Below are 14,656 nucleotides of genomic sequence, written 5' to 3'. Positions count from 1 at the left end.
ATTTTATGGTACTAGACAAGCCTGGTAAAACCGGATTGCCATTAACTGGGGACTGCCTGTATACTAAATATATTGTGTTTGATTTTTATTAATATATGTGCAAACCCATGATTGTTCCTGCGCACAATACAAACCCTCGGTCCTTTACAGTAGGAATTACAAGCGGGGTAGCTGGGATTACAGCCGTAAGTTCTTCAACAAGGTGGTTAGGTAGAAACGACTGCCTGGTAGGTGGGGAGACCTGCTTGTCTGGACGTAAACACTCCAATTTATTTGTGGCCGTCTTTGAGAGAAGACATATGTTTGTGAGCTCTTGCTGACTGGCTGTTATTCAAAATATCCCTGTGGGATCTTTCTTTTATTGTTTCTAAAATGTTTTGAACACAGTCATCTTTCAGTTAACCCTCTTACGCCGGAGCGGTAAAAAAAAATTGTCTCCTGTGTGCCGGAGGGGTTTCGGAGTGAGCGCGGAAGCGGAAAATAGATTTTTTTCAAAAAATCACAGCGCGCTTAGTTTTCAAGATTAAGAGTTTATTTTTGGCTCCCTTTTTTTGTCATTGCCTGAAGTTTAGTATGCAACCATCAGAAATGAAAAAAATTATCATTATCATATATAAATAATGCAATATATGATAGCGCAAAGAAAAGCTACAACCTCCAAATATTTTTCGTTTTATTCTACATGAAATTGCGCACATTTTCATATATAAAACTCTATGAAATGCCTAATATGAAACGGAGTAAATATTCCGAGAATGGGACGTACGTATTTCGGAGATTTGTGGCGGAGAATCCGCGCGCGGAGGGAAGGAAAGATTTTTTTTTTAATTCACCATAAATCTAAGTATTTTGCTAGAGACTTCAAATTTGTTTCAAGATGAAGATAAATGACTGAATATTGCTAGACTGTAAGAGTTTTAGCTTACAATTGCGTTTTTCGACCATTTCGGTAGAGTCAAAGTTGACCGAACGTGGTTTTTTTTCTATTTATCGTTATTTATATGCAAATATTTCAAAAATGAGAAAAGCTACAACCTTCAATTATTTTTTGTTGTATTCTACATGAAATTGCGCACATTTATATACATAAAACTTTATGTAACGGCTAATTTAAAATGGTGCAAACATTACCACAATCACACGTATGATTTTTTCGGAAGAGTTACCGCGCGGACGTAAAGAAAATGTTATTTTTTTCATAAATTCACCATAAATCGAAATATTGTGCTAGAGACTTCCAATTTGTTGCAAAATGAAGGTAAATGCTTGAATATTTCTAGAATACAAGCGTTTTAGCTTACAATTGCGTTTTTCGACCATTTTGGTAGAGTCAAAGTTGACCGAAGGTTGAAATTTTGGCAATTATCGTTATTTATATGAAAATATCTCAAAACTGATAAAAGCTACAACCATGGGTTATTTTTAGTTGTATTGTGCATGAAATTGCGCACATTTCCATATATAAAACTTTATATAACGGCTAATTTTAAAATGGTGCAAACATTACCACAATCGCATGTATGATTTTTTTCGGAAGAGTTACCGCGCTGACGTAAGGAAAAAGTTTTTTCATAAATTCACCATAAATCGAAATATTGTGCTAGAGACTTCCAATTAGTTGCAAAATTAAGGTAAATGATTGAATATTACTAAAATATAAGAGTTTTAGCTTACAATTGCGTTTTTTACCATTTCGGTAGAGTCAAAGTTGACCGAAGGTTGAAATTTTGGCAATTATCGTTATTTATATGAAAATATCTCAAAACTGATAAAAGCTACAATCATGAGTATTTTATTGTTGTATTCTACATAATAATGCGCACATTTTCATATATAATACTTCATGTAATGGCTAATTTACAATGGTACAAAAATTATGTCAAAGTGACGAAATAATTTCCAAGATGTGTCACAGATACTTTTTAGTGCGGCAAGAAAGAAATTCGCGCCTGCGTATCGATTGTAAACAAAACAACACCTTGATCCGTGAACTCCCAGCATCTCCCAAGGCGCGTGATTCAAAAGTTTTAGGCTGGTAGGCCTATAAGTATTTTTCCGCGAATTTAAAAAAAAACTTTTGTAAGTCGACGTAAAATACGTCCAGTCGGCACACAGGAGACAAAAAATGTCGACGTAAAATACGTCCAGTCGCCGTAAGAGGGTTAACATGTGTTTAATTAAAGCATGTTTAATTAACCCTTAAACGCCGAGCCGGTATTTCCGAAAGTGTCTCCCGTATGCTGGCGGCGTTCGCTAGTGAGCGCCGAAGCGGAAAAAGTTTTTTTTTTTTAAATCACAGCACGCTTAATTTTTAAGATTGAGAGTTCATTTTTTACTTCTTTTTTTTGTCATTGCCTGAAGTTTAGTATGCAACCGTCAGAAATGAAAAAATAATATCATTATCATATATAAATATTGGAATATATGACAGCGTGAAATAAAAATTCCATATATAATTGTATACAAATCGTGCTGTGAGCTTAACGATTAAAGCTAATGAGTTAAGTATTTTTTCGTTGTATTGTACACTAAATTGCAATGATTTTGGTATATAACAAATTGTAAAACGATCAAAGCAAAACAGAGAAAATATTATCACAATATTGTGCTATAAACTTCCCGTTTGTTGCAAAATGAAGGTAATTGATTGAATATTACTAGACTGTAAGTGTTGTAGCTCACAATTGCAGTTTTCGACCATTTTGGTCGAGTTAAAGTTGACCGAATATCAAATTTTTTCTATTTATCGTTATTTACATGAAAATATTTCAAAGCTGATAAAAGGTACAACCATGGGTTGTTTTTTGTTGTATTCTAAATGAAATTGCGTACATTTTCATATATAAAACTTTATGTAATGGCTAATTTAAAATGGTGCAAACATTACAACAATCAGACGAAAAAATTTAGGATTTTTTCAGAAGAGTTACCGTGCTGACGTAAGGAAAAAGTTTTTTTTCATAAATTCACCATAAATTGAAATATTGTGCTAGAGACTTCCAATTTGTTGCAAAATGAAGGTAAATGATTGAATATTACTAGAATGTAAGAGTTTTAGCTTACAATTGCGCTTTAGACCATTTCGGTCGAGTCAAAGTGGACCAAAGGTTGAAATTTTGGCACTTATAGTTATTTATATGAAAATGTTTCAAAACTGATAAAAGCTACAACCATGGATTGTTTATTGTTGTATTCTACATGAAATTGCTCACCTTTCCATATATAAAAGTTTATGTAATGGCTAATATAAAACTGTGCAAACATTTGACAATTGGACGAAAAAATTTCTGATTTTTTCGGAAGAGTTACCGCGCGGACGTAAGGAAAAAGTTCTTTTCATAAGTTCACCATGAATCAAAATATTGTGCTAGAGACCTCCAATTTGTTGTAAAATGAAGGTAAATGATTGAATATTACTAGAATATAAGAGTTTTAGCTTACAATTGCGTTTTTCGACCATTTCGGTCGAGTCAAAGTTGACTGAAGGTTGAAAATTTGGCACTTATCGTTATTTATATGAAAATATTTCAAAACTAATAAAAGCTATAACCATTGGTTGTTTTTTGTTGTATTCTACATGAAATTGTGCACCTTTCCATATATAAAACTTTATGTAACGGCTAATATAAAACTGCAAACATTCGACAATCGGACGAAAAAAGTTCTGATTTTTTCAGAAGAGTTACCGCGCGGACGTAAGGAAAAAGTTTTTTTTCATAAATTCACCATAAATCAAAATATTGTGCTAGAGACTTCCAATTTGTTGTAAAATGAAGGTAAATGATTGAATATTACTAGAATATAAGAGTTTTAGCTTACAATTGCGTTTTTTGACCATTTCAGTAGAGTCAAAGTTGACCAAAGGTTGAAATTTTGACACTTTTTTGTCGACGTTTCGTAAGTCGGTTCGGCACCCGACAGACAATTTTCATCGATGTTTAATATGTCCAATTGGCGTTAAAGGGTTAACACATTTTTTATTTTCAAGCTAGAATATATTTAACAATGTTTAAAAAATGCGAAATTTTTTTATTTAACCCTCTTACGCCGACTGGACGTATTTTACGTCGACATTTTTTGTCTCCCGTGTGCCGACTGGACGTATTTTACATCGACTTACAAAAGTTTTTTTTAAAATTTGCGGAAAAATACTTATAGGCCTACCAGCCTAAAACTTTTGAATCACGCGCCTTGGGGGATGCTGGGAGTTCACGGATCAAGGTGTTGTTTTGTTTACAATCGTTACGCAGGCGCGCAAGCGCGAATTTCTTTCTTGCTGCACTAAAAAGTATCTGTGACACATCTCGGAAATTATTTTGTCACTTTGACATAATTTTTGTACCATTGTAATTAGCTGTTACATGAAGTATTATATATGAAAATGTGCGCATTTTTATGTAGAATACAACAATAAAATACTCATGATTGTAGCTTTTATCAGTTTTGAGATATTTTCATATAAATAGTGATAATTGCCAAAATTTCAACCTTCGGTCAAATTTGACTCTACCGAAATGGTCGAAAAACGCAATTGTAAGCTAAAACTCTTATATTTTAGTAATATTCAATCATTTACCTTAATTTTGCAACTAATTGGAAGTCTCTAGCACAATATTTTGATTTATGGTGAATTTATGAAAAAACTTTTTCCTTTCGTCCGCGCGGTAACTCTTCCGAAAAAAATCATACATGCGATTGTGGTAATGTTTGTACCATTTTAAAATTAGCCGTTATATAAAGTTTTATATATGGAAATGTGCCCAATTTTATGCACAATACAACTAAAAACAACCCATGGTTGTAGCTTTTATCAGTTTTGAGATATTTTCATATAAATAACGATAATTGCCAAAATTTCAACCTTCGGTCACTTTGACTCTACCAAAATGGTCGAAAACGCAATTGTAAGCTAAAACGCTTATATTCTTGTAATATTCAAGCATTTACCTTCATTTTGCAACAAATTGGAAGTCTCTAGCACAATATTTCGATTTATGGTGAATTTATGAAAAAAATAACATTTTCTTTATGTCCGCGCGGTAACTCTTCCGAAAAAATCATACGTGCGATTGTGGTAATGTTTGCACCATTTTAAATTAGCCGTTACATAAAGTTTTATATATGAAAATGTGCGCAATTTCATGTAGAATACAACAATAAATAATTGAAGGTTGTAGCTTTTCTCATTTTTGAAATATTTGCATATAAATCACGATAAATAGAAAAAAAAAACCACGTTCGGTCAACTTTGACTTCTACCGAAATGGTCGAAAAACGCAATTGTAAGCTAAAACTCTTACAGTCTAGTAATATTCAGTCATTTATCTTCATCTTGAAACAAATTCAAAGTCTCTAGCAAAATATTTAGATTTATGGTGAATTTAAAAAAAAATCTTTCCTTCCCTCCGCACGCGGATTCTCTGCCACAAATCTCCGAAATGTTTACGTCCCATTCTCGGAATATTTGCTCTGTTTCATATTAAGCATTTCATAGAGTTTTATATATGAAAATGTGCGCAATTTCATGTAGAATAAAACGAAAATATTTGAAGGTTGTAGCTTTTCTTATTTCCGAAATAATTGCATATAAAAAATATATATATAAAAAACTTCGACATTCGGTCAACTTTAACTCGTCAGATATGGTCGAAAACTGCAATTGTAAGCTAATATTCTTACAGTATAGTAATATTCAATCATTTGTCTTCATTTTGAAAGAAATTGGAATTCCCTAGGACAATATTTAGATTTATGGTGAATTTCTGAAAAAAATATTTGTTTACGTCCGCGCGTTACGAATTCATGCATTATTTTGTGATAATATTTTCTCTGTGTTGCTTTTATCGTTTTACAATGTGTTATATACCAAAATGATCGCAATTTAGTGTACATTACAACAAAAAAAAAAGTAACTTGTTACCTTTAACCGTTTTGCGCACAGCGCGATTTGAATACAATTATATATGAAATTTCATTTTTGCGCTATCATATATCGCATTATTTATATATGATAATGATAATTTTTTTCATTTCTGATGGTTGCATACTAAACTTCAGCCAATGACAAAAAAAGGAGCTCTTAATCTTAAAAACTAAGCGCGCTGTGATTTTTTGAAAAAAATAGTTTTTCCTCTGAAACACCTCCGGCACACGGGAGACAATTTTTTTTTACCGCTTCGGCGTAAGAGGGTTAACATGAATTGGTGCCCGAGTGTTGTTTTCAAATCACCCGCGCATCAGCATCGTCTAGCGGAAGCAGGCAAAGCAGAGAATGCCGGAAGAACATGACAACCTAGAGAAGAATGATTCTAACGAAATGAGAAGTGTAACTGTAGCAAGAAAGGTGATGGGTGATTTAAATTGCTACACCGTGATGCTAGAGAACAGGATGAAGAAGGCAACACAGACCAAACTGGAGGAATTTAACAAGAAAAACCAAGAAAAAGAATCAGAAGACGATGATGAGTGAGGGGGTGTGAAGGGACAGCCAAGGTGTAGGGTGGCGCTCACTACAGACGACAGCCGTCGACATAACAAAGACATAGCTCAGTGCACAGTATGTTATTTATTAGTAAAGCAAAAGGTGTTATGTACTTTTTTTAAAAAAGCAAAATACTTTGTTTATTTATTAATAAAACGAATGATTTCGTTATTTTTCTTTTTTGTCTGACCCACGTAGTATAATGTTACTATTGGGTCTCCGTCCTCAACGGATTCCCAATTCCAAACTGTCCCAATCAGTACAAATGAGGACTGTGTTCGCTTCTTCAGGAATTCTCAAAACCCTAACTTTATGGACTTCATGAAGTTCGCGGCTAAAAGAGATGCAAATATTGATCCTCAGAATATCCTTTTCTTAGAATCGGATAAAAGAGAATCAACGTTGCGTCAGTATGACGCAGCAGTCAAAAACCATGACTGTTAATTTGGCTATATCCTTTTTCAGATCCTTATTTGAAAAAGGTCTAGCAGCTAGTACTATTACGACCAATAAGTCAGCTTTAAAGAAAATCTTCCAGACTCTTACTTTTCGTCTATTCCTAAAGCTTGTGCTAGGCTCAGACCATCAGAAAGACCTAGCTCAATTCCATGGTTCTTAAATGATGTTCTCAAACTGGCTTCAGATACTGACAACGATTCATGTAAAACGCTCTTAAGGAAAACATTATCTTACTAAGCCTGGCCTCAGGATCCAGGATATCTGAACTGTCGGCTCTCTCCAGAGACTCTGGCCATGTTGAATTTCTCCCTTCAGGAGAAGTTCTGCTATCCCCAGATCGTAGTTTTTTGGCCAAAAACGAGGACCCCTTAATGAGATGGGCTCCTTGGAAGATCCTCCCTCTTCCTCAAGACCCTTCTCTATGTCCAGTGACGACCTTACGAGCCTATTTGTCCAGGACATCTTCTAGGTCCTCAGGTCCACTATTTATAAGGGAAAAAGGTGGCACCATTTCCTTAAAAGGAATTAGACAACAAATCCTATATTTTATCAAGCAAGCCCACCCTGATTCATTCCCTAAAGTCCATGACATCAGGGCAGTAGCCACCTCAATTAATTATTTCCAACACATGAATTTTGATGATTTAAAGAAATACACAGGCTGGAAGTCGCCGACAGTTTTCAGACGTCACTACCTGAAATCCTTGGAATCTCTTAAATTTCCGGCAGTGGCAGCGGGAAACACAGTTTCTCCTGACACTGTCTAAGTAGTTTTAGTCATAGATCCAGATCTCCTTTCTACCTGCCTCACTAACAATTTTCCTTTGATCCTACCACCAGGCTCAACCCTGTTTGAGCCTTAGCTGCCTAAAAAGGCTGTATAGTGATGTGTCCCTTATTTTTATGCTAGGGTCACTCACATCTGTACATATTTTGCCGAAAAAGGCTATATTGTGATGTTCTCCCTTATTTTTATGCTAGGGTGACTCACGTCTGTATATATTGCATTTTTCTAGTTTTAAGTTATCATAAGTTAGCATAAGTATAATATTAAGTCCTATTAAGTATTTTAAGGCTAACATATGTTACTATGCATTAATTTAAGATTTTATATGATAACTTTGTAAATATTTAAACTAGGTTATACTCATATTATGTATTTTTGTGTTTTCTCGTTACCTCTTACTGTACCTTTCCCCAAGCTTGTGCTAATTCTCTGGTACTATTTCACAAAGCGACACGGGCTGAGGCCAGAAAAGGGATTTTGACGAAGGAAAAATCTAATTCTGGGCAAGGGCCCGTGTCGCCCAGTGAAATCCCCCCCTGTTTTCTCTCCCACCCCTGTGCCCAAGCTTTGTCTTCTAACGTCAAGGATGGCCACTAGAGGCGCTGGTGTTAGTGTGGGAGGGTGAGTAGTAGTAGTTGCTTGCGCGGGCTGTGTACCAGCTCTCTCTAGCAGGGGGATTTTGGTGGAGGAGAGATCTAAATGACAAGAGGTCCGTGGTAGTGGTCTCACTCGCCCCAGTACCATACCAACACCCTCTTTTTATTTAGGGTGAGCGAGTCAGGATACTCTGACATCCCCCTCTTTTATTTTTCTCTGGTAATGTTAGTATTATTTACCTTAGAAATATGAACTGAAGGGATATTTCACTGGGCGACACGGGCCCTTGCCCAGAAATAGATTTTTCCTTCGTCAAAATCCCTTTTTCGGCCGAGTTGACTGCTGTAGTCCACGCTTTGAGAGAAGTGTTTAACTCTAACACCCAGAAATCGGTTATTTATACACTCAAAGTGTAATTGATATTATTTGTAAATATAATCCATTCCATCCTTCAGTTCGAAAGGCTCAAGAGTGGCTGCGCCATATTCATTCTCGCCACAAATCTGTATGCTTCTTCTGTGTACCTGCTTATGTTGGAATAAAGGGGAAAGAACATGTAGACGCAGAAGCTAAGTTTGCCAGCACTAATATTTCTGTTAATTTACTCAATGTTCCCCACACAGATTCACATTAAAAAGATTAAATCTTATGTCTGGCAGAAGTGGCAGACCCGATGGTTATCTCTTGCAAATAATACAAAGTATAGAAGTATCCGATCCAGCGTATCCTTCTGGTCATCAGCATTCCATAAAAACAGAGAAGTGAGATAGTTTTATGCCGGTTGAGAATTGGGCACTCACCCGACTCAAAAATTTTTGTTAGAAGGCTCTGAGGCTCCAGAATGTGCTCATTGTAACAGCCCCTTGTCAGTTGAGCACAATTTGGTGCAGTGTCACACAGTATGCTGCTGTGCGGCATAAGCATGGACTTGCAGGCAAGCTCTTAGCAAAGATTTGGATAATGTTACAAATGTAGAAGCTGTATTAAAGTTTTAAAAGAAACTGGTTTATTTAATAAGTATAATAGATTTTTACCATTTTTATATAAATTTAATATTTTAAGAACAAGTATCCATATTTTTACTAATTTTTAGCATTTTTATATAAATTGAATATTTTAAGAACTAGTATCATCCATATTTTTACTAATATATATATATATATGTATATATATATATATATATATATATATATATATATATATATATATATATATATACGTATATACATATATACATATATATATATATATATATATATATATATATATATATATATATATATATATAGTATATGTGTGTGTGTGTGTGTGTGTGTGTGTGTGGATGTGTGTGTATGTATGTAGTGTGTATATATATATATATATATATATATATATATATATATATGTATATATACTATATATTCCTTTTTTTCCTTAAGTTTGTACTCCCATAAATAATACACACATAACCATTGCTCATAATAATTCATCATGATTGGGCTAAATGACCCTTTGGGTCCTAGCCCCAGGTCTTAGACCTAAATCTCATACATCCATCCATCCATCCATCCCCCAGGTTAAGAACTGCTGGTCTAGACTGTAATTCCTTTCCTACAATTGCTAGATTTCAGGAAGTCATCTGTGTAGTATGGCAACTTTGTAAGTTGTCTCTTGGTGTTGATTACCCCAAGTGACCAGGGAAAGCTAGGTTTCCAGTTTCTTTCAGTGGTGTATGCAAAGAACTGAGAGATGAAAGGTTTCATCACAACCCCAAAAGCTACAGGTATAACTGCATGGTATGGTCCATGGTTCTGGTGAGGTCAATCCAGGATCTTGCACTAATGCTGGGAGAGAATCTACTAATCGATTCTGCCAACAGCAGTGGTCAGCATGTAACTCATGGTCCCATATTAGCCCTTAGGAGCCAAGGTAATAAATCGATACCAGCAAAACTTTGAGGTCGGTGCATTTACAAAAAAAAAACATCAATGGAAAGAGGAAGATATGCAAATGCCATGGTGAAAGAAATAATTCTAAAAAACTTTCCCTACCTTTCACGAGAAGTTGAAAATTACTATTCACAACCCCTTGTTGGGCCTCTTTTACAAGACAATTGTAAATTTTACCAAGTTATATGTTTTTTTCTAATAAGTAGTTTTATTTTAATTTGTAAAATTATAATTACAGCTCACACAATATCAAAACAGATAAGAAATAAAATCAGTAACAAATTCTTAGCATATTTGTTGAAAAATATGTGCGTAAATTTACCGAGAACGAAGATTCAGTAAATTTTTTTAATTATGTGTTTTTGCTCATATTTCTTTGCACTTTTTTTTTTGCAAAATTACATTTACAACTGACATACTACTGTAAAAGACCAGAACAGAAACCAACAGCAACCCATTGGTATATTTATGAGCAAATTTACAAAAAGACGTCATGTGAGACAGACACAATACATTCTCCCTTCAAGTCAGAAGCGGAACTGAAGTCCTGAGATGCCAAACTTGTGATGTTAGCCAGTGTAAAAGTTGCCGTTAGTGAATTTATGGGCTATAGAAGTATTAGCACTTCTTTCCCACCTTATTCTTTGGAAATCGATGTGGCTTAATATTGTTTATCTACAGAATCAATCCATCCACCACCCCAACCTGTTATTACTGCTCCTGAGGAGCAATCCGTCCATTAAGGGTTAAGGAGTTATTTCCAGAACTGATACTGATACCTCTAAAAAATATGGTTGGGTTCCTGTTGTTTCTCAAGCATGAGGAAACTTCTTGGCAGCGTTCATTAAGATTAACGGGCCATGTTAGCTTCGGCTATAGGCTTGCCTGAGGACAAGAGACATCTAGATCTGCTACGTACTGTACCTTGGAATCTGTATGCTGGTTTTCAGTTCATTATTTTATTGGCTTGTGAACTATTTAGAAGATGCTCCTTGTAAAACATTTTCTATAGAAACTCCACGGTAGCCTTAGACACAGCTAAAGAGTTAGATAGCCTTTGCATGGAGTAATTAGGACTTGTGGAACTTGAACGGTCCAGTACTGTCTGTACGGATTGTTGGAATTGCACTAAAAGGATTGAACTTGATGTAAAGGTTTTGTCCTCATTGATATAGAAATTGGAGCTTCCAAAGTGTTGGAATTTAATGTTCCTTTCATTAGGTCTTTGGTTAAGGACTTTCATGCTAATTTCTATCCATAATGGAAGGTAAGCCACTGGACATATGAGCAATGACTACAACTTGTAAATTTGAAAACTAATCCTTTAAGTTACTGAAGTTAGTGGCATGATACTCTTGTGTTTGCTTTGGTTTATCTTCATGGTTCGGCAATTTAATACAGTTATTGCAGACAATTAACTCAATATAGCTTGTGCAAGGGATATTATTCCCAGAATCAATAGATAGCCTTTTTTGGTCTACTGCTTTTTATACCTAGTTGCGGTTTTTGGAGAGCTTGTAGGTACTCAGTGTTGAGTATTACAGTAGGAGTACTCCTTTTTGTGCGTATGTACTTGTTAGTTATCCATCATTGGCTATTCAGGATTTGCCTACCCCTCCTGCTGAGGGGTAAACCCTCCAAAGAGACCTCTGCTATCTTCATGATGAGGATTTCATACCTGAGTGACAATCTTCCTATAGATTAAATTCACTGGTTAAAACAAATAGTACTTGTTTTGTACAAAATATTTTGTTACTAAAGTAGCCTCTAATAACCACTTTGCCCCCACCTTTTTCAAATGTGGGAATCTGCTGTATGATGGAGAGGTAAGGTTCATTTAAAAAATATAAATACTTAATTTACGGTTTATTTTTCAAATAAATGCTTACCTCTCCATTATATAAATTGCCCTCCCTACCTCCCCACATTCAAAGCGGACAGTAGACTGATCGGCTAAGAGTATTTGCACTCCCCTGGTTGGTGTTGGGGAAGTAGATGGATTGAAGATGGATATTCATAGAAAACTGAGTGTTCTTGTTTTTTGTTTCAATCTGTCAAATTGCTAGATTAAGTATTTATATTTTATTGGCCCTTATATGTTGTTGAATGGTAGCAACTAAGGGTGCACTGATACCGAATTTTTGGCCGATACCAATACCGACACCGATACCAACTTTGAAAGCCGATACCGATACCTGTTACCTCCATATTACTGTTATTTAGAAGAATATATATTGTTACCAAAATCATACTTGTTCTCTGGTTTTTGAATATTAAAGGTTCAAAAGTTGAAAAGTCATATAATAGAGTTATATAAACAATTTCAAAGGCATAAATTTCATTGAAAAAGAACATCAAGTATAACAATTTAGTATTTAATCCCTTTATTACCTGGATACAGTTTGGCTTATATTATGGCTACCATTAAAAGACTTTTAACAATTTAGGTACGTAGTGCATACATGAGTTCCTGGGGTGGTGAGCAATCTGAAATCACTAGCATATACGTTATTCTGAATTTTAATTTGTATAGTATTGGCTAGAAACAGTTAACAGACTCATTTATTTATGAGAGGCCCTGGTAGTAATGGAGGGGTTAATCCTTTGCCTCATTACATTACATAAATTGGTTCTATTAAGTAATCCCAAGAAAAATGAGATACCCGTACAACAATAAAAATCAGATTACGAAAGAACCAAAGTTTGTCTCATAGATCAACAAAATATTCAACTCTAAAAAAGCACAAATCCTTTTGCAAGTTCCAACTCTTACTGGACTTGGACCATCTAAACTAAATTGAAATTATAGTTTCATTAAAGATACTATTCAAAATAATTATTCTCGATATAAAAAGTGGTACAGAAGATTATTATTATGCCAGCCTAGAAGGATTTTAAATTCCTATACTAATGAAAATATTGGCCAAAAATTCACTGATACTGATACCACAAAAACTAGCTGATACCACTGATACCGATATTTGGGCACATCCCTAGCAGGAACCATTGCTGATATAGAATGGGATGCTTTACTGGTACTTCTTTATGATAATGCCTCTATTATTTATGAGTTACGTGAGTCCTGTAAGGTAAAAACTATCTAATTTGTTCTCTAACTTCTGCAGCAACATCTGCAAGTGGAGGTGGGTTTTCCTTTGGTACTCCATCCACAGCCCCTTTAACAGCCCAGACAACTACAGCTCCTGCAATTGGTGGATTTTCTTTTGGAACGACACCTACTAGTAAGAATATTTTTTTCTTATATGTATCTTATCAAGAAATAACTTTATGGTACATTTTTTCATATTTAGAATTAAGAGTTACTACTAGAGCCTATTGTTTTGACATTTCAAAAGACAAACCAGCTATGACTAAGAAATAGTCTACTTGTAGTACTTAAATGACTTATGCTAGTACATATTTTCCACCCTCAGAGCACATTGATTTCTGTACTCATAGCATCATTTAAGTCAATGGTTTGTATATTTGTAGGAACAAATGACAAATTTTTAAAGTAATGTGTATTTTTCTTAACAAGTGTACATGAGGTCTTTACATTAATGGACCACCTCTAGCCACCCCTCATTCTGCTTCCCGGGTCAAAGGTAAAGTGAATGCATACCACCTGGATGGGAGGGATTCCTCTCCTTCCATCGGTAACCAACTAATATCCACGTTGTTTTAAGTTAAATGTCCGGCTCCAACTTGTGCTGAAAAGTAAAACCCTTATGTAAAGACCTCAGGTTTATCAGGAAAAATACAAGTTAGTAATTAAAAAATTTGTCATTTTCCTTGTCATTTATTTTAAAGAACTTTTGAAAATATGGATCATGTAGACATTTGGGTTGGAGAGTACTTGGGGTTTTTCATTATTTTACAAAATTTTCTTTAGTTCGTTCTCCCAGACTCAACTTTTTATGTTTAATCCAGATGCTGTGTTTAATATTCTTCTGGTCATTATAATTTTTATTATCATTAATATTATTTTGCCAGATTTTTCTTTTTTGTAATTTGGTGTGAAAAAGATGTTCTTCCTTACTCATTTTTGTTAAATGCACTCAGCATGTAATCTCTGTGATTTTTTTAATCCTTTTTACTGGTGTTCATCATGATCCTACCATATTTATTACATTAGAGTGACTGCTCCTCTTCCCTTTTGGAAGTATGCTTCTTGATAGTTAATATACATACAGGAAGTTATTAGGTACTTGTGATTCCCTTTTAGAACTAACTACATGTACAATTTATTTCTTAAGAAAATCATGGAAATTTATTTAAGTACATTAATACCTTGGGTTACGAATTTAATCCGTTCCAGAATCTGCTTCGTAACCTAAAAAATTCGTAACCTAAATGGATTTTTCCCATAAGAATGCTATAAAAGCAAATAATGCGTTCCAC

General features: G+C 34.6%; 1 protein-coding gene across 1 annotated transcript in view; it reads left to right on the top strand.

The window, feature by feature from the left end:
• Positions 1 to 14,656, top strand: part of LOC135220747 (uncharacterized) — a 671,524-nt gene that overhangs the window by 389,905 nt on the left and 266,963 nt on the right. The window contains exon 5 of the mRNA XM_064258199.1: positions 13,381 to 13,497. Within this exon, the coding sequence (XP_064114269.1) occupies positions 13,381 to 13,497 (117 nt within the window). The remainder of the gene's footprint in view (positions 1 to 13,380; positions 13,498 to 14,656) is intronic.

Source organism: Macrobrachium nipponense, chromosome 2, assembly GCF_015104395.2.
Source record: "Macrobrachium nipponense isolate FS-2020 chromosome 2, ASM1510439v2, whole genome shotgun sequence".
Lineage (NCBI taxonomy): Eukaryota > Metazoa > Arthropoda > Malacostraca > Decapoda > Palaemonidae > Macrobrachium > Macrobrachium nipponense.
Note: the sequence above shows the minus strand (reverse complement) of the source record. Positions and strands in the feature narration are given on the sequence as shown.